Genomic DNA, 22,095 nt, shown 5'->3' on the forward strand with positions numbered 1-22,095 from the left:
TTTTCCAATTTTCTTTTTTTGCAGAAAAAATCTGTCATGACTGATGCAACAGAAGAAACTAAATTGACAAGATTCTCTGTGAAGTACTTTTCTGAAGTTCTGGAAAAGTTGTCTAAACGTCATAGAGATATCATTTCCAAATCTTGTTTCAAAACCCTTTTGTTGTTTGAGAAATGTTCTGTGCCATATAGACTTGCTTTATGGATTGCCCAAAAAGTTGATGTCAATTCTTGTGACATCATTGTTCGAGACAAAGTAATTCCACTTTCAAAAGAATCTGTTCATATAGTTTTAGGTCTTCCTGTTGGAGGTTTACCTATCAGTTCCAATTCTGAAATTGGCAAGCAGAAAATTCTTGACACTTTTGGTCTCTCTTCTTTGCCTACTGTCAAATTTTTTGGAGATAAGCTGATAAGGAACGAATCAATGTCTGATGATCAAGTGTTGATATCCTTCATGATGGTTTCTTTGAATTGTTTTCTTTGCCCAAACTCATCCATTCAACCTAGCACAAAATATCTCAGTGCTTTTGCGGATCTTACTTCTATTGATAAATTGGATTGGAGCAATCTTGTTTTTGAATGGTTGATGAAACATCTTAGCAAGCTTGAGAAGTCCAAAAGTTTTGGTGGTTGTCTGTACTACCTTGTGGTTAGTATTATTACTCTATCTTTTTTTCAATTGCTTTGCTTTTTTGTAACCACTTAACTTTATATTTTTGCTTTTTCTTATTAATAGGTCAATTACTTGGATTTTCTTAACTTTGGTATGCGAAAAGTGTTGCAAGATACTCCAAGAATCAAAGTATGGAAAGGAACAATGATCAAAAAATTTTCAAAGTTTGATAAAATAAGCAAAGGAGTCTATGGCAAAAGACCGATAAAAGATTTTTCTGAGAGCTGTTACAAAATGGTAATTTTATACCTACTTTTTTAGTTATGAACTTGCTTTCTTTTAAATTGTTTACTCTTTAGTTCTATCATTTTTTTGTAGATTGAAACTGGTACTGCCAAAGCAACTTTTCTTCAAAGGCTTGATTCTGCAATTGGTGTTGACTTACCTCAAGAAATCAAAAAAGACATAAATGAGTTGCTTCTGCACCATTTGGGTCCTGATGAAAATTGCATCGATGATAGAGTGAAGAATCTTCTGATTGATATATTTGATCTTTTATCTAATGCTAGCAAGCCAAGTGTTCCTGATAATACTGGTTAGTGTACATTTAATCTCTTAATTACTGTCATCTTCATTAGTGTTCCTGATAATACTTGCTTATTATTGTCATCTTCAATATTTTCAAGTCCATTAAATTAATTTATTTTTTCTTACACATTTTGAAGATTTTAATCCTTCTGAAGATGACAAGAATAAGTTGAATGATGGCAGCATAATAAATGAAGCTAACATTTGTGAAACCCCAAAGGTAATTATATATTTTTTCATTTTCTATATTCTGTTTTTTCAATTTTCATCATTTAAAATTTGACCTAAAACTTTTATGTACAGATCCATTCCACTTGTGATGACAATGCAATTCTAAATGAACAGTCCCCAATGCTGTGCAAAGATACTAAAACTCCCGAAAGATCATGTTCTGAAAAGGTATCTAAATAGAAATACTTTGCAATGAACTACAATTTTAATCCTAATTTTCCAGTTTATTAACATTTCATTAATATGAAATTTTAAATTCCAAATTTGTAGGATAAAAATTCTGATGTTGATGGTATAATGAGAAAGCTTTGTAAGCCTGGTATGTCTTTTCCCTTTTCAATTATGATTATTTCTTTGTTATTTTTTTGATAGTAATTCTGCTTTTTGATTCATATCTGTTTCTTAAGAAAAAAATTTATATTACTGATTTAATTTTTTATGCAGGAATGATTTCTAGTCCTCCAAAGATAACTAAAGCAAGATTTGTTGGTTTCAATGAAAGAAAACCCATCTATTTTGATCATGAGAAGCCACAGTTTCAAATCTGGGATTCAGATGATGATAACATTAATCAAGAAGATAATTTGAGGTCTGAAGTAACACCAAGACATGGACTCAAATCAAGCAAAATTGTTCCTGATTCTTACTCCCCAGCATGCCCTACTGAATTGAACAAAACCAAGGTTAGTTCTCTCATTCTTTGAATTGTGGTCTGACATCAAAACTTTGTTTGTTTATATGATATATGTGGTCTTAGATATGTTCTAAAATTGATTGGCCAAAATTCAATTCTGATCTTGAGGTCTTAACTAGAAATACTTTGCAGTAAACAACAAATTCATATTTGATTATTTATATATTTTTTTGTCATCCTCATGAGTTATATTCACATTCCCTGTTACTGAGATTTCTATTATAACTCACTTTGTTTGAAATTTTCACTTTCTATTAACAAAATATAACTATTATAAGTTTTTACTATGATACTAACTGTATTGACATGTCACAGTTTTCATTGAACTTTATAATCAAATTCAGATAGCAAACATGTCACATGGTATAATTTATTCTGATCTTTTTTTGTCTTTACAATTTGCCATATAGTGCAAATCTATTTAATCATCTTGTTGTACTATTACAGATTATTCCATTGGACCTGTCACAAAATTTATATGATTTATCTCAAAACCAAGAAAACAATTCAGAAAACGAGGTAAATTTTAAAATTGTACTCAAATAATTTTTCATTCCTTTTTAAAATTTTTATTTTTGCTTTTTAACTTCACAGGACCAGTTGATAATGGTAACTTTGGAAGATTCAGAAACACAATCTCAACACAATGAAAAGGAAAATTTGCCTGTTCAACAACAGTACACTAAGACAACAGAAAACAAAAAGGTATGCATGTCATGGTTAAAAAAATTTATTATATGTTTATGATATGCAATTTTTGTTTGTTTAATTTATAAATCTAAATTTATTAATATTTAATATCTGTTTTCTCAATTATTTTTTTCTTTTAGGATTCACCTGAAGTAGTTTTTCTTGGGGAAAGGCAATCGACAGAAAATTGTCTTGATATCACATCAAAGACTAATGTATTGTACAACAAAATCAACACTTTCATAGTCAATCCAGATAAGAAATTGAAGATGTGCACTGCCAGTCCAGAAAGGGTTCTTTTATGCAATGTTGACAGAAATGTTGGACAGTGTAGTTCCAGTCAAAAACCTCAGCATGATCTCAGGAGAATTCTACAACCAGCAAGATATTCTACTGATCCATATAGTCCTGAGAAGCAATCTTTTTGTGTCACAGCTTATGATAGACAACTATATAATGCTGTTTGCAAGATAAGCAAAAGTTCATTTCAAGAGTAAGTATTTCATCTTATAAATTAATAATATGTAATAGATTATTTAAAATTGATCGTACAATGTTTAACGATTTTTTTCTTTTTGACAATGCAGTAAGGTTGTTGTTGACATTGACGGTGTGCACTGCAAATTTTTTACTTTTGGTGATTCTTTCAAGCCTGGTGGTGAACTCTCAAATTTTGTAACGTCAGTTTTCTGTCGTACATGTTTCGACTATCCCATCCCTCAAAATCCAAAAAAATTACTTCTTCTCATCAATTGGCGTAAGTTAAAGATTTCTCAATAAATTTTAACATATGCCAATATCTTTTTTGTAACTTGATATTCTGTTAGTTTTTGAAATATTAAGTTCATAGCCATAGCTGTTGTTTCATAGGTTCACAGTTTTTCTGTTTTTCTAATGTTAGGATGATCTTCTTAAGGAACGCTCTGCAACTAACTTCTCTGTTGTTAAAAAGTGTTTTGATGGAGCATCCCTTGCAAGACCTGTTCACAGCTGTGACTTGGTTAGTATTTTTTAATCTAAATTAAATTTTTTATAATATTCAATCTTGTCATTATTTTTTTCTTTTTCAGCTTTTTTTTCCAATTGTCAAGAATCGGCACTGGTTTGTGTTTGCAATTGATCTGAAAGCTCAGAGGTTTGTTTTTTTGGATTCAATGTATGATGAGGACAGTATATATCATCAACAGATTAGGCCAAAACTGGTATGATAAGTTATAGTTATTTAAGTTCTTATGATTTTGCTTATCTTTTTTTTTGAATTTTTTCCATTCTCATATGTTTTATTTACATACAAATTTGTAATTATTACTTGAAATTGATTGTTCGTAGATATCAAACTTTAGTCTTGCCTGGAACCTTTATGTCAAAGATCATCCAATAGATTTCAACAACTACACAGTCATTTATCCTCCAGTGCCCAAGCAAACAAACAGGTATAAACTCATCTTAAAAAGTCTCATTTACATATTTCTATTACTGAAATTACAGTATTCTTTTCATGTAATTTTAATTCAAAATAACTGTAATTTCATTTTAAGTTTAATTTTGTCCAAAATACATGTCTTCACATGTTGTTTAGCACAAATTAAGATTTGGCAAGTAAAGACTAGATTCATTTTTATAATAGAATGTGTATCAGCTGGTCATTGGATTTTGATTCTTCTGATTTATGTCATCTAAAATGTCAATTACATGATTTTTGTATTGATATTACAGTTTTTTTCTATATATTTATGATTCAAACTCACTGTAATTTTTTTAATTGTTCTGATATCCTTACAATTAGATGCTAACATGTTCTACAATGATCTCCAATACGGAATACAATGGGTAAAAATGTAATTTGGTTGTTTTTGTGATGTGTCAACTTACCAAAATTCATTTATTTTGTAGAACAAATTTAATACTAGTGGCTCATTAACAGAGTTTGAATGATTGTTGTTTAGTATAGGGAATTGTTTACCTCCTAGTTCACTGACCTTTCAGCATATGGCTGACCTGCATGTTAGTTTACATATACTTGCTTTATGGGCTTTCATTGCTTATTTTCTGAGATTAATTGATAATGATTATGACTCTTCTGATTTATGCCATCTTGAATGCCATTTACATATTTTTACTATTGATATTACAGTGTTTTTCTTTATAATTATTGTTCTAATTCATTGTAAATTTAATATGTCACTGCACTATTATGAATTATGAGTTGTCTATTTTCATTTTATGAAATCAATGACATTGAAGAAAAAATATGTACTGAAATTTTCAGATATCTTTTGTTTGGTATTTTTCAACTGCCATTGATTGATATGATTTTTATGAATTGTAAAATTTTTGATGTCAGACATCATTTGAGATGTTTTATGATTTTATTTTCTTTTTTTTGTAGATTTGACTATGGTATTTTTACTCTCAAGTTCACGGAGGTTTGGGGCCCTAGAGTGCTGCTTCCAAATATCTTTTCGCAAAGAGATATTCCTAATATCAGAATACAGTTACTCAACAAAATGTTGTTTCACCCACACAATTCAATTCTTTGTTCAGACCTTTACAAACTACTGGATGATCACTTCTGAAGGTAACAACTTTCAGTGAACAAATAGCTAATTCAAAATTGATAACTTTTTAAAATTTAATTAAATTTGAGATTTTTTTTTGTAGGTGTGCTGAAGATCTGATTCAACAGGACAACAAATTTGTCTTTACATGCAAGCAATAGAGTATAGCAGTGCAGGATATCAATTCTCATAAAACTGTAACTAGAATATATTTGTCTAGACAATTTTTTTTTGTAATCTCAGTACTGATACTAGACTATAGCGGTATATGATATATAGTACTGTAACTAGAATATAGCAGTACATGATATAATTTTCAGCACAAATTCATGGTGGTGAAATATACAAGTTCTGATATTTGTGCTGTCAGCACTACATAAATTCTGTTTGTTCTAGTTTTCATCTTCTACTCTTTTCTTTTCATCACACATCACTTGCTTGTGTTGATTTCTGATTTCTTCTTGACCCTTTTGCTCAACTGTTGTACTTCGTCTTGATGACTTTTGCTTATTTCTGTATTCTCCTTTTTGTTTGGTTTTCTTTTCTTTGAAGTAGCTTCCTTCTTCTCTTCTTCTCCACTCTGTAAATGAGCCAAAAATTAATCACTCATAATATCTTAAAATATGAAAAACAGAATTCATTTGTTTTTGCAGATTACCTTTTGTGGTTTACTTGGAATTTTTCTTTTCCTTTTCCTTGCCAAATCAAACTCAATATGCTTGAAGGGACATGTTGGAAAAGTATGTTCTGTCCTACCGCAGTGACTGCAGTGATTTGTTTCTTTGTCCTCTATTTGCTCTCTAATTGTTTTATATCTTTGCTTAGGCCTCCCTTTTGAATTTGCTATATCTGGATCTTCAATGTAATCTTCTTCATTTCTGATATCTCCATGAATGTGTGTGTTTTCTGATTTTTCATTCACTTCTGCTGTTGGACTAAAACTATTGTTCTCTTCATGTCCCTGTTGTTTATCTGCTCCTTCAAATTCATGAGAGAACATAGTATTCAACTTTTCATCAATCTTTTCTGATTCTTCCATCAAGAATTTGTATGCTTCAACTGTTTTCGCACCTTTTGATGCAATTTCAGCAAATTTCCTTGACAGGATATTAAATCTGAGAACTGATGATTCTGAAACAGGTATGATTTCCTTCCCTATAATTATTTCTGTTGATTTATGATTCTTTCTCCATCTATGCATGATATATTTCTCCGGTATTTCTTTGATGCTAAGGTGAAGCATAATCTTCAATATATGAGAGCATAGTATGCCATCTTTCTGGAACATTGCACAAATACATGTGTATTCTTCTGTATCCAAGTCCATCATCACAAGGTATTTTCTCTTTCTGATTTGCTTGCTGATCACATTTTCTGCCTCAAACACTGCATAACACTTGAACTTTTTAATCTCTTCAACTTGTAATTCTAATGTCTTCCTGAGCTGAGCCTGAAATCTTTTGAATATTTTGTTGTTATATAATTTCACTGCTTGGTACTCAATGGAGTAGTTTGACCAAAAACTAGTCGGCCTTTTTGTTCTTGATTCATGATCGTCATGCTATTCTAAATTTTGAATAGTGTCCATAACCCTTTCATATTCTGTCAAGAAACTTCTGATGCTATATTGGGGGCCAACATTTTTCTTGAATCTCGAGTTAGTTCCTTCACTTAATGCTGTTGATTGAATGAAAGGACAGAAATCTGTTTTGAAATATACTGGAATAAACCTTTTTCTGATATGCCACATGTGTGCTAGAAAATTTATCTCTTGCAGATTGAATTCTTGAATCATATCCTGCCAAAGAACCTCAAATTCCTCTTCAGTCAAACAGTTATGTATGATATCACTGTATATTGCATAAAGACCTTGATTCTTTTTGAATAAGGATCTAGATCTTTTCAAAGCTTTTGAAATTATATGGAAAAAACAATTTCGATGCTTAGCTTCTCTGAAAATATTTTTGATAGCTGCTCTCATAGCACCATCTTGGTCTGTAATTATTGTCTTTGGTTGCTTCCCATTCATACATTTCAGAAATGTTGTGAACAACCATTCAAAAGTCTCTGTTGTCTCATCATGTAAAAATGCACAACCAAACAATATCGTATTTCCATGACCAGAAACTCCCACAAAAGGTGCAAATGGTAGGTTATATCTGTTGGTCAAAAAAGTAGTGTCAAAACTTATACAATCACCAAATTTGTGATACCAATCTCTGGATCTACCATCTGTCCAAAAGAAATTTCTCACTTTCCTATTTTCATCCAAATCAAATTCATAAAAGAAATTTGGATCTTTTTCTTGTTTTTTCTTCAGATATGTCAAACACTGCATCATATCATTGCTGCTTGTTTCTCTGTTGATTTCTGTTCTGACATTGCTGATATCCTTCTTAGTGTAAGGTAATGAAGTTAAACCACCTCTAAGAACTGACAGAATAACTATCATGTTCCTTGTGGGAATGTGACATTCTTTCAAAGTTCGAATAAGCACCCGCTCTTCTGTTGATAAATACTTGTGTGACCTTAGAAATCTGACTTTGTTTGGAGGGCTCAGCTCATGATTATGATCCAAATCTAACCTTGTTATAATCCATTCCAAATTTCTTTCTGAGATTACCATAACACATTTGCACTCTGTTCCAATAACTTCATTTGTTTTTCTCTCTCCAGTAGCAGTCTCATCTACTGTTTCTGGCTTTGTATTGCAATCTGCTTTGACATATTTGTAGCACTTGAATGTTACTCTAATAACTTCTCTATTTCTTTTCTTACTTGTAGTTCTAGCACTATGAACATTGACAATTGAAAATCCAGCCATGTATGCATAGAAGTTGAAATAGTTATGTGCCTCAATAATTGATTTGAACTTCTGATCTAATTCAGGTATGTACTTTCTATCTATGATTGCGTTATTCCCTTTCAATGCTTCTTGTTGTTCTTCTTCTAAAAATTGTTCAATGTCTTCCTCAGTTAGCAATTCATCATTCATAACATCATCATCAACACCATTACCACTGATGTTACCAATATCACTTGATTGTTCTAAAATTGGTTCCTATCACAAGATTTAAACAAAATATAAAACTTTTTTCACATTTATTTAGAATAATGTTTTACTTTTCATTTTATAGAAAAACTTATATTTGTAAGAAGTTCATACCTGAACTGATTCTTGCAAATTGAAAATATCTAGTGACCATGCATGTTGTGACTGATTGTCAACATTGCTGTAACCAATTTCACTTGTTTGCTCTAAACTTTTATCCTGTGAAAAAACAAAATGCAAAAAAATAAATAAATAAAAGGTTTCTCATTTTTTAAATTTAATAGACAAAAGTTTTAGTATTTTTTTTAAAAATATTATACAACAATTACATACCTGCACAGATTCTTGCAAATTTAAAATATCCATCAAGCATCTTTGTTCTGATTGATATTCAACGTGTGAATTCAAACTTTCGTCAACCTTTTGATAATCTTGTCCAATTCCAGTCTCTATTGTATCATTTTTTTGTTCCTTCAACCTTAATTAAACAGTTTTTGAAAGATTTTCAAAAAATATACTTAATTGAACACATAAATACATAAATGAACAACAAATCAGTACTTTTGTTTTCAAAAAAAAATTTACCTTCAATTCATTGCAACGTTTTGGTTGTGATGAAATAATATGTTCCATTAGACTAGTGTATGATATAAATGAATCCTATTTGATAAAAAAAACAAAAAATCAATGTAGTCTTGATTGTCAAAGAAAATAAAAGAAATTATATCAAACTTAAGGTTGTCAAAGTAAAAATACTTACTGCAATGTAGTCTTGGTCCAACAGAGATAGAACATTGTTTTCATAATCAACCTTTGCATTGTTAGCTCCATTTTCTGCAGAAATTTTGAAAATTCTAATCATAAAAGAAATTATATGAAAGAAATAGTGCTATTCTACAATTCTTGTTACCTGAATTAATTTCTTGCATATTCATACAAATATGATTGAATATGAAAGAAATATGATTGAATTTTTTCAACTTGTTACCTGAATTAATTTCTTGCATATTCATACAACTTATAGTTCCTTTGTCATTGTTTTCTATAATACCTGCAATATTTGATACCAGTATTATAGGTTAGTGTAACTTTTAATTAATCAAAAAAATTCTCTTAAAAATAATATAAATATTACTGCAAATTTTTTACTTTTCTCTGATTCATTCAAAGCACTACATCCAATGTCTGCTTCTGAATTTTTGGTCTTGTCAAGTTTAGCTTCTGTTTCTGAGAAGTCTTTACTGTTACCTGAAAATAAATATGAGGAAAATATCTATTTTTTTTTGTTTTACTATTACTCATACCTGCAATTTGCTTCATAATTTTTCCCTTACCTGTTTTTGTAATGTCCATGTTTTCTTGCACTCTATAAGATAGTGTTGTATTGTAATTCTCCTCAAGCAATGCTAAACCTGTTTTCAATCATATAAACTATTAAATTTGTTTCACAAAATAATTAATGCAGTATGAAAGTTGTCAAACAATTTTATACATTTATTTATATTTACATGTCTGATTTGTTGTGTTCTTCTTCTCAATCTTACTTCCTATATCTGACAAGTGCCCCTTGTTCCCTGTTTTTTTAAAAAAAATTGTTGTCAATCCATAGTTGTATAACATTTACAATTTTGATGAAAATATGATTGAGTGCTTGTAACATATTCATTAATTACCTGATTTTATGTTGTCTCTGTTTTCTTGCATTTTATATGATTGAGTTGTGTTGTAATTCTTCTCTAGGAATGCTAGACCTGTTTAAAATGAAAGACTCACATTTGTTAGAATCCAGTTAAACTCTTTCTATGAATTTTTTTTCTAAAAAAATAATTTGAATTTAATGGACTTCTTTTTGTATACCTGAATTTGACTGAACCAAAGCAGTACAAGTTCCATCTTCGAAAATTCCTGCAAAAGATTATAAAACAAATTACAAGCATAATTTTTTACTTTTAATTATTCTTCTAATTATTCTTATAATTACCTGGTAATTGCTTCATTGTCTTAAATCTCTGTGCTTTTTTGTCGGTATCTGTTTCAAAACCTTTCGAAACCAAAATTTTTTATTTTTTGATCAAGATTAGTGAAAAAAAAGTACTTAATATGAAATTTACATAGCAATACACTTACCTCTCGATGTCTTTACTTCTTGTAATTGCTTTTCATCAGCCTTCTTTAGATCATTTGATATTTTCAAAATCTTCTCTTCTGTTCCTGAAGATAGAAGCATTCCTCTTCATGAATTTTTTTTTTTGGCCAGATGATGATAAATATTTTTTTTGATTAAGCAAATCAATTTTCTGTACGTCATCAGGCAAGAAAATTAATCATGCTAAGTTAAAAGAATGATTAAAATTCTTGTCCTGATGATGTGCAGAGAATTGAGGTGTTTTTTTACTTATCTGATGGCCACATTTGTTTTTATGTCTTTTTTTTCATTTTTCTAAATGAATCTTTTGTGGTTCAAGTAATATTAGTATGAAGTTTTGGACTTCTTTTGCAAACCTGATTTTGAATTAACAGAATCAGTACTAGTTCCAGCTTCAATTTTTCCTGCAAAAGTTTATAATTAAGATCAGATACATAATTTTTCTCTCGTCCTATTGTTTAATTTGATAAATAGATAATATTATAAAATTTAGCATAATATACCTGCTAATTGCTTCATTATCTTCAGACCCTGTGATTTTTTGCCTGAATCTGTTTCAATACAAAAAAAGTAATTTTATAGAAGATTAGTGCAAAAAAAACAGAACTAAACATGAATAATACAGAGTAATGCATTTACCACTTGATGTTTTCCCTGCTTCGAATTGCTTTTCATCCGCCGTCTTTAGGACATTTGATATTTTCAATTTCTTCTCTTTTGAGAAGCATTACCCTTAATGAATTTTTTTTTGGCCAGATGATGATAAATATTTTTTTGATTAAGCAAATCAATTTTCTGCACATCATCAGGCAAGAAAATTAATCATGCTAAGTTAAAATAATGATTAAAATTCTTGTCCAGATGATGTGCAGAGAATTGGGGTGTTTTTTTACTTATCTGGTGGCCACTTTTGTATTTATGTCTTTTTTTTGTAATGATTTTGATTCTCCTGATCTATATGATCTACAATGTCAGTTACATGATTTCAATATTGAAAATACAGTTTTTTTCTATGTAATTATGGTACAAATTCACTGTAATTTTTATATTTCAAAGTTTTTGTTTGTCTAAGCTTTGGTTTGTAATGGAATTGTTTGAATCTGGATTGATATGTTTTTGAACATTGAAGTACATAAGCTCATTAACAACATGAATACAAAATGTTGCCAGATTGACAACAATTTCTGGTGGACTGAATTTTTTGATGTATTTACTTGTTCTGTTTCTTAGTACAAAAGGACATGAACTACATTGAATTTCACTTGTTTTAATTTCAGAATGAAATAGTGGGCAATGAATTTTTTAAACAATGAAAGTTTGACATGAAATGCTTTAGTGTTCTATAATGAAATTTTGACATGACATGCTTTAGTGTTCTGTTCATTCAGATTTTTTCAGAGGTGACAAGTGTCTGCTATTCAGATTTTTTCAGAGCAAATCTTCTTCTATTTGAATGACATGAGCTGCATTAGAATAAACTAGTTTTAATTACAAAGTGAATTTTTACTTTTTTTGAATTTATGTCTAAGCTATGTTATGAAATAGATTCTTTGAATCTGAAATGATTTTGAACATTGGAGTACATCATCTCATTATAAACATGAATACAAAAATGTTTGCTAGATTGACAACAATTTCTGGTTGTAAAATGTTTTTTACATGATTTCAATATTGAAATTACAGTTTTTTCCATGTAATTATGGTTCAAATTCATTGTAATTTTTATATTTCATAGTTTTAGTTAAGTCTAAACTATGTTATGAAATGGAGTGCTTTATAAGGTGTAGTTATGTCATGTATCTTGTTTGATGATTTGAAAGTGTTTATGTTTTTCAAATTTTTTACAAAAAGGCATATAAAGTGTGATCTTGTTCAATTAGACAATCTGATTTCTAGATTTTCAGCAGATCCTGTTTTTATTCTTGTTCATCCAGAGAATCTTTTTTGTTCAAACATGATTTCTGATTCTGTTTTATTTGCATTGTAGTATAAAATCTGAATTTCCTACATCATTCAGAATTTTAGTTCCTATTTTTAGTGTACTGTTTATTCAGAATTTTCAGAATGTACAAGTCTCTGCTGTTAATATAGAAATTTTCAGAAGGAACAAGTATTTGCTTGTTCTGTTTCTTAGTACAAAAGAACATGAACTACATTAAATTTCACTAGTTTTAATTTCAGAATGAAATAGTAGGCAATGAATATTTTAAGCAATGAAAGTTTGACATGAAATGCTTTAGTGTTCTGTAATGAAATTTTGACATGACATGCTTTAGTGTTTTGTTCATTCAGATTTTTTCAAAGGTGGCATGTTTTCTGTTTCAGAGCAAATCTTCTTCTGTTTGAATGACATGAACTGCATTAGAATAAACTAGTTTTAATTACAAACTGAATAGTTCACACTGAATTTTTTACAATCATGTTTATTGCTGGTGAATTTTAATTTTCTGAAAGTTTGAGATGACTTGCTTTCGTGACAGTGGAGAGAATTACTTGTGACAGTGATTTGAGTTTCCTTATTCATGTAAAATTTTTGAATGAGATGTGTTTATGAGTTGCATGAATTTGCTGATGTTCTACCCAAGAGATTCTGTTTATCCTCCTAAAATTGTAATGATTCTGTTTATCCTCCTAAAATTTTCTCTTCTGTTCTAATACTGTGATGTTCATTTAACAGGAATTTAGAAGTTTCGAGAGAGGCACTGTCTACAATGTGTGAACATGTGTATATTCAGAAGTCAATATATGTGAATATTTGAATGTCTCAAGGAAAACTCTCCAAAATTTCATATTCTTCAAAAGATCAGAGTTAAAGTTTATCTAGAATGGTCAGAAGAACAAAATTCAAGATCAAGATTCAGATCCAGATTCAAAACAACAAGATATTTCAAAGGAGGAATCAAAAGGTGCACTTACCTGTTGATTTTTCCTGCTCTTCACCTTTTTCCTTCTCCAAATCGCTCAAACTTGTGATTCCTTTCTGTGTGTACTGTAAATTTGCTTCTCTATCGTCAATTTTCTCGTTAATCTCCATCTTTTTTTCTTCTGACTTCAGATCTGTCTCTGTTTGATTCCCCCTATGTTGAATTTGCTTTTTGCTTTTTATATCCAGATCACGTGACACTTTCTTCTTGGGTGCCAAGTTTTCTAATTAAGTAACCTGGCATGTGTCACGTGTATTGTGCTCATCTATTTGGGCTTTTTTTGTTGATTTATTACATTGGGCTTGAATTTTAGACTTTTTTTGTTTGGGCCTCCATTTAATTTGGATCGAGTCAGCTGGGCCAATATCTGGCCCGATCTGTGTTTTTTTTTATTTTTTTTCCTTCTATTTTGATCAAAAAACGTTGTTCGTTGGATCTGGATCAAATGGTCAAAATATTCGACAGATGGGAAACATCAAAATCTGTCGCATGATCTGTAGACACTCCCTTTTTAATATGTTGAAACTACAGCCGGTGTGATGGCCCATAGACATGCAAAGAAGACAATGGTGGTAAGTCCTCAAACGTGGTGGTAAGTAAAAAAAAGAAAAAAAAATCTGACCTGACCAAGAGAAAACCAGATATCAATCGTATCCGCCTGCTCCTGCATGGACACGTAGGCACACACAGAGACTCACGCATGCATGTGCCACGTCGGATCCCGCCGCAACAGAGAGACCCACACGGTCTCTTCCATCGCTCGCCGTGCCCGACTCCATCTGCGTCTCTCGCGCCGCCGCCGCCATAAAACCCTCCGGCCCAACCCAAACCCAACCCAACCACCACCCAAAACCCCACGCCGCCACACCACCACAACCACCACCACCGTGCGCCGCGGCCGCGCGCGCGCTCCGGCGAGCGAGTCGCCGACACCACCACCACCGCCGCCGCCAATCACAGATTAATTAATTCCGATGGAGTCGTCGGAGATGGCGGTGATCGAGTACGTGGTGGCGGAGCTGAGGGACGAGGCGGCGGGGGCCGGGGCGCACGTGGCGGCGCTGGCGGCGCTCTGCGACGTGCTGGCGGTCGCCGCCGACCACCTCTTCGACGCCCTCCCCATCGCCGAGTTCGTCGCCCGCCTCCCGCGCCTCCTCGCCTCCGGCGAGGGAGACGTGCCGCTCTTCGCCGCGCGTGCCATCGCCGAGGTATGCGAGGGCGTCCGGCCCTGGGCGACCAGCTTCGCCAGGTACGGCGCCATCGAGGCGCTCCGTGACAAGCTCCTCGCCATCGACTGCATCGAGCTCGCCGAAGAGGTAATTAATCGGTAGTAGTAATAGTTATATTCATCTTTCTGAATTAATTATATAGCTATACTTATAAAACCCTCTTATATAAACCCTAGTTTTATTAGGTTAAAGTACTGATAATAATACTATGGTTAATATGTGTCTGTTTAAATAAAATTTAAACCATTTATATGCATTAAAACCCTAGCTATGTTAGGTTAAACTGACAATATTATGGTTAATATGCCTATAAGGACTACATCCAGCTTGTCGAAGAGGTAAAATTTGTACGTACTAGTAGTAATTGTATTCATCTTTTCGGACCACCTTAATTGTAAACCTAAAACCCCTCCTTAAAACCTGAAAGCCGGCCTAAAACCCTAGCTATATTAGGTTAAACTTGATAATACAACCGTTAATATGTGATTTTTTTTCTACCTTTTAAAAAAATTAAATGTATTTCAGGTGTACGAGACAATCTTTTTTAATAAAAAATTACGACACCCACTAATACTTACTGTCCTTATATTTATATTTATATACCAATGATATAGATTTTACACTATAATTTATCCATATTTTTGTCGGTAACATAGGTTTTACGTGCACGATTAAGTTAATTATACGTTCGTTCGTGTATTGTGTAACATAACACGTGGTTTCATCAAGACTGCATTCTTTTTTTTTTACAACGACATACATTTTTTAAATCTAAATCTCCTATTGTTGTTCCATCAATAGTAAGATTAAATTGAGTACAATTGTAAGGGTATATCCTTCTCTTTTATGGTTGGTTGGTGTGGATGTGGTGCTAAAGGAGACGGTTGCTTCGTTTTGTGTGTTTATACAGTGCCTTCGCGCTCTGGGCGTCATATCCATGGAGTGCCCCAAGGAGTGCCTCAGCCACGGCGTGCCAGCCGCCGTGCTGCAGTTCTTCGACTTCTTCTCGATGCACAAGCAGGTGAAGCCTCCTCATCCTGATCAGACTATCTCTCATCTCTTGTGGTTTAATCCTTCTTTGCGCTGCTCTGCCGCCTCCGTGCTTGACATGCTTGCGCCCACGCTCACCACCTGTTTGTGGAAATGCCTCGCAGAAGCTGGTGCTCAAGATCGTCGCCAACGTCTTGGGCGACTTCAGCGCGAAGGATGCGGCCAAGGCCATGGAGGCCGCGCCCGTTCTGTGCAACCTCCTGCAATCCACTGACAAGACGGTACGCGTGTTTAATTTTATGATGGTTATATTATGAGTTTGTCTTCTTCTTCTCTTTCTTGGAGAGCTACTGTTTCTGACTGATGGGTTTGTTGACCGTTCTGGATGTTTAGATACTCGACTCCGCCGTTTCTTGCTTGGTTTTGGTCTCTGATGGTGCTTGCGACAGTGCCCAACACATGGAAAAGCTTTACGAGCTTAATGCAGTCCAAGCGACGATGAGGTTGATGGAGAACGACGGGTGGAAGAGCCTCAGCGATGAGACTTTATCTGTATGTTGCATGATACTGCTTCCTCAGCCATCGTTTTTCTTACTCTAAAATTGACTCAAAATGAAATATTCTTGTTATTCCACATTACCTTATAAACCTGTAGCCTTAAAGATGTAACTAATTATCAACTCTTTAAGTATTCGAAATCAGGAGACTCTTTGATTACCACCTTTATAATTCGCATGTGTTTTTTCATGTTTCATGAAAAGGCGTCCTTTTTATTTAGAAGTCATTTTTACGGCAAACTATCTTAGATGTTTATGGCTCCCTTTAGAAAATCTAAATAGTGTAAGAAGTATCGACAACACAGGCACACTATTTAGTAATCCGCAGCAAAGCACATGTGGTATGTTAGCTGTTAATTCATTCCTATCTTAGTTTTAGCAATTGATCATTCATGACTGAATTGACATGTGTGACAGGGCATCCTTGGTCTTCTCAAAGACCTAGCTTCTCTCTCAGCAAGGGCTGTAAAGTCTCTTTTTGAGTTAAACATTTGTGATTTGCTCAAGCAGATGATAACATACTACACCTCGTCGCACAGTGATCACAATAAGGTACATTTTTCCCTGTGTGTCTTAGCATCAGAAATTTTGTTGCCATGTTTTCCTATGATGACCTAATACTTGACACAAAAGCAGATTAAAAATTTTAGTGTAAATTGTTAAAGTGGCGTCACATGTTTATACCTTAATGTATATTTTCAAGAGTTAGAAAAATTGGTAGTACTTCTCATTTGTTTTTTTTATACAATTACAATGAATGTGTGTTTATCAGAGTAGAGTAGATATGTGAATGAACTGTACAAGTATTCCATTGTACAGTAGTTTTTCGTAATATCTATTTACACAATTCAATTCAATTCAAAACTGCAGGTGCAGACGCTTGTAGAGCTCATTTATTATCTTATGCCACCTCTTGAAATGTGTGACCATCGTACCGAACTAATCATTGCAAAGAAGAATGTCATCACAGAACAAAGTGGATACATCCAACAGCTTGCTAGCATCCTTACTTTTATAATACAGGTAAGAAAATTCTCTCCAGTCTCCTTGTAACACAGGAAGATAGTTCTGCAACTATCCCTTGATATAACATATTTCTTCTTGTAACGTAGGTTGCGAAATCTGCTGCACTATCATCAATTTGCTACAGTTGTGTTGTTGTCATCAGAAACATTGTTGAATTAAGCACACCTTCTTCCTTGGTGGAGGTACAGAAGACAGTAAACCTGTCAAGGTGAACTTTTCACACAGTTGAATTTTCTCCCAAAAATATTTTGAGGGGCCTTGAAACACGCTTCCTTTATTTAACTAACCAACTTGAATGATGGTACTGATATCTTGCCCTTGTATCAGCTTACTTGCTGGCTGGTTGGCCCGGAAGAACCGCCATATCATATTCCAAACGCTCAACGTTTCGAAGACCCTTCTGAGAAAAGACCAGAAATTCTTCTTTGAGACCTTCATCAGGGAGGGTCTAAAGCATGCAATTGATGCAATACTAACACAGGAAAAAGGAAAGAGCCGCTTGCCAGAAAGTTGCCTTTGTTTTGATTTAGACTTGGAGACCTCGACAGATGATGCATGCAGGATTAATAATGGTGCTATCCTGAAACTAGCGGAGGAGATAAAGAAAAACTTCTTGGTAAAGGTTGCCAAGTCTCCTCACAAGTTTGGGTGTGCTTTTAAAAGCATAAAGGAATTTTTTTCTCGTTTGAATTGTCATGCCACGGCACCCCCAGCTAAAGATCAGGATCTCTGCAAGCAGTTGTCTGATTTTTCAAGGCAATTATTATCGGATGAACTGCCAAGTACTTCTACTTTTGAGTTTGTGCAGAGTGGATCTATCAAACATTTGGCAGGTTATCTTTCCAATGGGACATACTTTAATTCAAATCTCAGGAATTGCCAGGACTTGATAGGGGAGCTTAAGGAGGTGAAAATCCGGCTGCAGAAGTTCACGCACTTGGCTCTCAGCGTGGACAATGAAAGCTCGGTGAAGCCACTTGAGATTTTGGTGGAGAAACTGATAGATGCGTTGCATGTGTGGTATGACAGTTTCCCTGTAATCCTGGCTGATGAACAGTGCACACGTGAGAGCACCATGATTCCTCTGAGGGATTCAGGAACTGAGGAACCAATGTCACTATATATAAAATTTTCGAGATCAGCCAGGGAGGAGGAGTTGGAGGATTATGGTGGAGTTCTCCCTGTTGATCTTTCTTCGACACCTGAATCCATTGAAGAGGTCCTGTTGCCTGAGATCTGTAAAAGAACTGGCAATGAAACTTCATACAAGGTATTACACATTACACCGGCTTGTTCATATTTTCTCAAACGTTTACTGCATGTTTTCACTTTTGTATTCACACATATCATGAACCATCAAGTGTAAATTCAGTTTTATTTATAACGTGTTATTTCTATGATTCAGGAAAACACTCAAGAAGCAAATGGGAGCAGAAAATCTGTTGGGCTCAGAAATGGTATTAAACCTTTCTCCTATGCCGCTTACCTCTAGGATCTAGTGTACTTCTTTACATGATGTTACAAACTGCAATGTTGTTTACTTGGTCAATTATGATATCATGATTTTAAGAGAAACAAACTAACGAATGTTGATTCCCCAGGTGACGGGCACAAGTTCTCAAGATTGAAATTCTCTTACAAAGGAACACAACTCCAGTCATCTACACCACTTTTTGAGTCAATCCTCCGCTCAATGCATGAAGGAGAAACCGATCTCCAGATTGACCCATCTTTTTGGGATAAAGAACACAAGATAGTATACAGAAGAAGAAACAAAAGCAAGAAAATATCTTCCCATAGTTCCTACAATATTCAGTTGTGCCGTGTGCATGAAAAACTTGAAATGTCATTGCTTAAGGACCCCTTTTTCTCCACCATACTCACTGGCAAGCTTCCTGGTGATCTGGATGAATCTGATCCATCATATAACTTCCTGTTCATGCTGAAAGTCCTCGAAGGGCTCAACCGTTTTTCATATCATCTATCAATGGATGATAAGTTATGCAAATTTGCTGAAGGCTGCCTCCAAGAGTTTGATGACCTTAAGGTGGCAATTTGTCCAATTCCACGGGATCAGTTCGTGAGCAGTCTACTGACAAATAAGTTAGAGCAGCAAATGCAAGATAGCTTGTTTGGGGATGGCTTGATACCCTCGTGGTGTATCTATTTGGTTGAAACTTGCCCGTTCTTGTTGTCATTCGAAGCTCGATGGAAGTATTTCTGCCTGACGGCACATCACTCATTCATGACAGATGAGGCTAGCAGTTCAACAGAAACTAAGAAGTACAGCGTAACACGGAGCAAAATCCTTGAAGATGCTTCATCGATGTTGAACAAACATGGATCAGACACCAAATTCATTGAGGTGGAATTTGATGGAGAGGTTGGGACCGGTCGAGGCCCAACCTTCGAATTCTATACCACAGTTAGTCATGAACTACAGAGAGTGGGTCTTGGAATGTGGAGAGGAGACGACACCAGCCAAGAATGCGAAGCTGGTTTTGTCCATGCCCCTTTTGGTCTCTTTCCACAGCCATGGTCCTCAGCAAACACTTCATCTCAAGGGATCAGTTTGTCCAATGTGGTACAAAAATTCAAGCTTCTTGGGCATCTTGTAGCAAGAGCAGTTTTGGATGGAAGGGTTCTGGATATTCCTCTCTCGAAAGCATTTTACAAGATCATGCTTGAGCAGGTAACTTTTCAGCAATCGTCCAATGTCAATCTCTTCCCTCTTCTTTGATCATTCATGTCACCTTTTCTCTGATCATGCCTGTTTTTGCTTTTAGGACCTTGATATTTATGACATTCCATCATTTGATCCCAAGTTGGGCAAGACTGTTATGGAGTTTCAAGCACTTGTTAAAAGGAAGAAGTTCCTGGAGGAAAGGGCATCCAATCCAGCAGCTGATTTGTCCTATAAAAACGTGCGATTGGAGGATTTATGTCTTGACTTTACCCTTCCTGGAAATCCGGAATATGAACTTGTCCCTGGAGGTTCAGAGAAGATGGTGACACTTGACAATTTGGAGGAGTATGTGTCTTCAATTGTTGATGCAACCTTGAAAAGTGGGATATCCAATCAAATAGAAGCTTTCAAGGCTGGAATTAACAAGGTTTGTGAGGAAAATATTCAGTAGATCTAATGTCTTTATTTTTTTCCAAATAAAGCCAAAAAAATCACTCCTGATTTATTTCAGCATCCTGCAGGTTTTTGCTCTTAAGACTCTTCGGTTGTTCAGTGAGGATGAGATGGAGCGTATACTATGTGGCGAACAAGATTCTTGGGCTGTATGCATCCTTTACAATTCCTTTTATTTTATACATTCATTTCTGCAAGAGAGTTTCTTGTTAGAGTTTCTAACTTTCAATACTTGCAGTCGAACAAACTTGAGGATCACATCAATTTTGATTATGGATATGATGCGAACAGTGCATCAGTAATTAGTGTAAGTACAACATATAAGCCTATGCCTCCCACATATTTTATATCTTAACTTGTAATGAGGAAGTCAATTGGAAAAATCGTTTTCTTTTCAGTTCCTGGAGATCTTGCGGGAGTTTGGAAGAGAGGACCAGCGGGCGTTCTTGCATTTTACGACTGGAGCTCCTCAGCTCCCACTTGGTGGCCTAGCTTCGCTCGATCCTAAGCTCACCGTAGTGCGAAAGGTTTGCGTTTATTTTTAACTCATAAGAGACTATCCTATTAGGTCCCAAGATTAATATTTCGATAGAAACTTAACTTAGTATTATTAATTGTACTCAACAGCAATGTGATGGCAAAGTAGACAACGAATTACCGAGTGTCAATACTTGCCGGCATTTCTTCAAGCTTCCACCGTACTCCTCTAAGGTACCATAAAAACATGCACTTTCAACCTAGTTCATGAATGATGCAAAACTAAAAATGATTTCTCAATTGCCTTCATTTCTGATTGCAGGAGATTATGAGACAGAAGCTCAAATATGCTATCAAGGAGGGTTTAGGCTCCTTCCAATTATCATGATAAAAGGCTGAAGGTACAACTTATAGCAGAACGATGTACAATACTTCAGATGATAGATGTTCATTCACGGCTGATGGCAATGATGGAATTGCACTGACTCACTAATTTGACTTAGATTATCTGATCTGGCGATGTTTTTACTTGGGGAAATAGTTACTTGAGATGTAACACCAATTTTCTCCCCTCCTGCTAGATTATGTATATAGACTACTTCGATTCTTTCATTTTATATGTCTATATGATATGTATTTACACCCCCAATCTCTGGGGACTGTATTGCTGCTCTTTGATAATGAATATCCACCATTTTTTTAACTCTGAAACTGATAGTGATTGACTGTGTTGATGTAATTTACGATGGATTGAAATATGAATTTCTTGACAAATCGCCAGTCTGTCGTGTAGGTTGGGAACTCATTTCTATGAACACATGAAGAACTATTATGTCTGTACTTGTAACATTGACAGAAACATGCACGAGCACTATGCTATATTAATTTCAGATACCAAATTGAATATATATGATCCGACTGTCATAGCCAAACACAAGACCCAGGAGCATTAGTCACTGAAAAACTTGCGTTACAAATCCAGATATAATCCAGTGATCTTGCATATAATCAAAATCCCCATCCCATTTTTCAAGCAGAAAATAGAACAAAATTCAGAGGTTCAGATGCTTTTACAACCATTGTTAGCATCTGCTGATCTGCAACACAAGTCAAAGCAACACTCTGCAGATGACTGTCAAAAAAAATGGCACGTTCATATCCATCACAACCAAACAGAAG

The 22,095-nt window shown here is 34.2% G+C and overlaps 2 protein-coding genes across 3 annotated transcripts; one reads left to right on the forward strand and one right to left on the reverse strand.

Moving 5' to 3' along the window:
* Window positions 1-7,905: 7,905 nt before the first annotated feature.
* On the reverse strand, window positions 7,906-13,608 carry LOC136356517 (uncharacterized). Its single transcript, XM_066310530.1, has 15 exons — window positions 13,491-13,608; window positions 11,078-11,125; window positions 10,931-10,978; window positions 10,556-10,639; window positions 10,410-10,469; window positions 10,286-10,333; window positions 10,102-10,179; window positions 9,937-10,002; window positions 9,763-9,840; window positions 9,578-9,676; window positions 9,417-9,479; window positions 9,189-9,262; window positions 8,543-8,647; window positions 8,000-8,437; window positions 7,906-7,917 (listed from the first exon to the last, which is right to left on the reverse strand). The coding sequence occupies exons 1-15, from the start codon at window positions 13,606-13,608 to the stop codon at window positions 7,906-7,908; spliced, it is 1,419 nt and encodes a 472-aa protein (XP_066166627.1).
* A 1,067-nt stretch (window positions 13,609-14,675) lies between these two features.
* On the forward strand, window positions 14,676-21,627 carry LOC4337658 (E3 ubiquitin-protein ligase UPL4). Of its 2 annotated transcripts, XM_066310369.1 has the most exons (16): window positions 14,676-14,814; window positions 15,638-15,748; window positions 15,882-15,998; window positions 16,111-16,269; window positions 16,692-16,826; window positions 17,145-17,297; window positions 17,387-17,508; window positions 17,628-18,570; window positions 18,706-18,757; window positions 18,902-19,992; window positions 20,087-20,413; window positions 20,508-20,588; window positions 20,678-20,746; window positions 20,838-20,966; window positions 21,067-21,150; window positions 21,239-21,627. In XM_066310369.1, the coding sequence occupies exons 2-16, from the start codon at window positions 15,665-15,667 to the stop codon at window positions 21,302-21,304; spliced, it is 3,612 nt and encodes a 1,203-aa protein (XP_066166466.1). In that variant the 5' UTR covers window positions 14,676-14,814; window positions 15,638-15,664; the 3' UTR covers window positions 21,305-21,627. The 2 variants fall into 2 exon arrangements, 1 of the variants encoding a protein (XP_066166466.1); XR_010741300.1 differs by lacking the exon at window positions 14,676-14,814 and having other exon boundaries at window positions 15,589-15,748; window positions 20,498-20,588.
* Window positions 21,628-22,095: the final 468 nt, after the last annotated feature.

This window comes from Oryza sativa, chromosome 5 (genome assembly GCF_034140825.1).
Source record: "Oryza sativa Japonica Group chromosome 5, ASM3414082v1".
Classification (NCBI taxonomy): domain Eukaryota; kingdom Viridiplantae; phylum Streptophyta; class Magnoliopsida; order Poales; family Poaceae; genus Oryza; species Oryza sativa.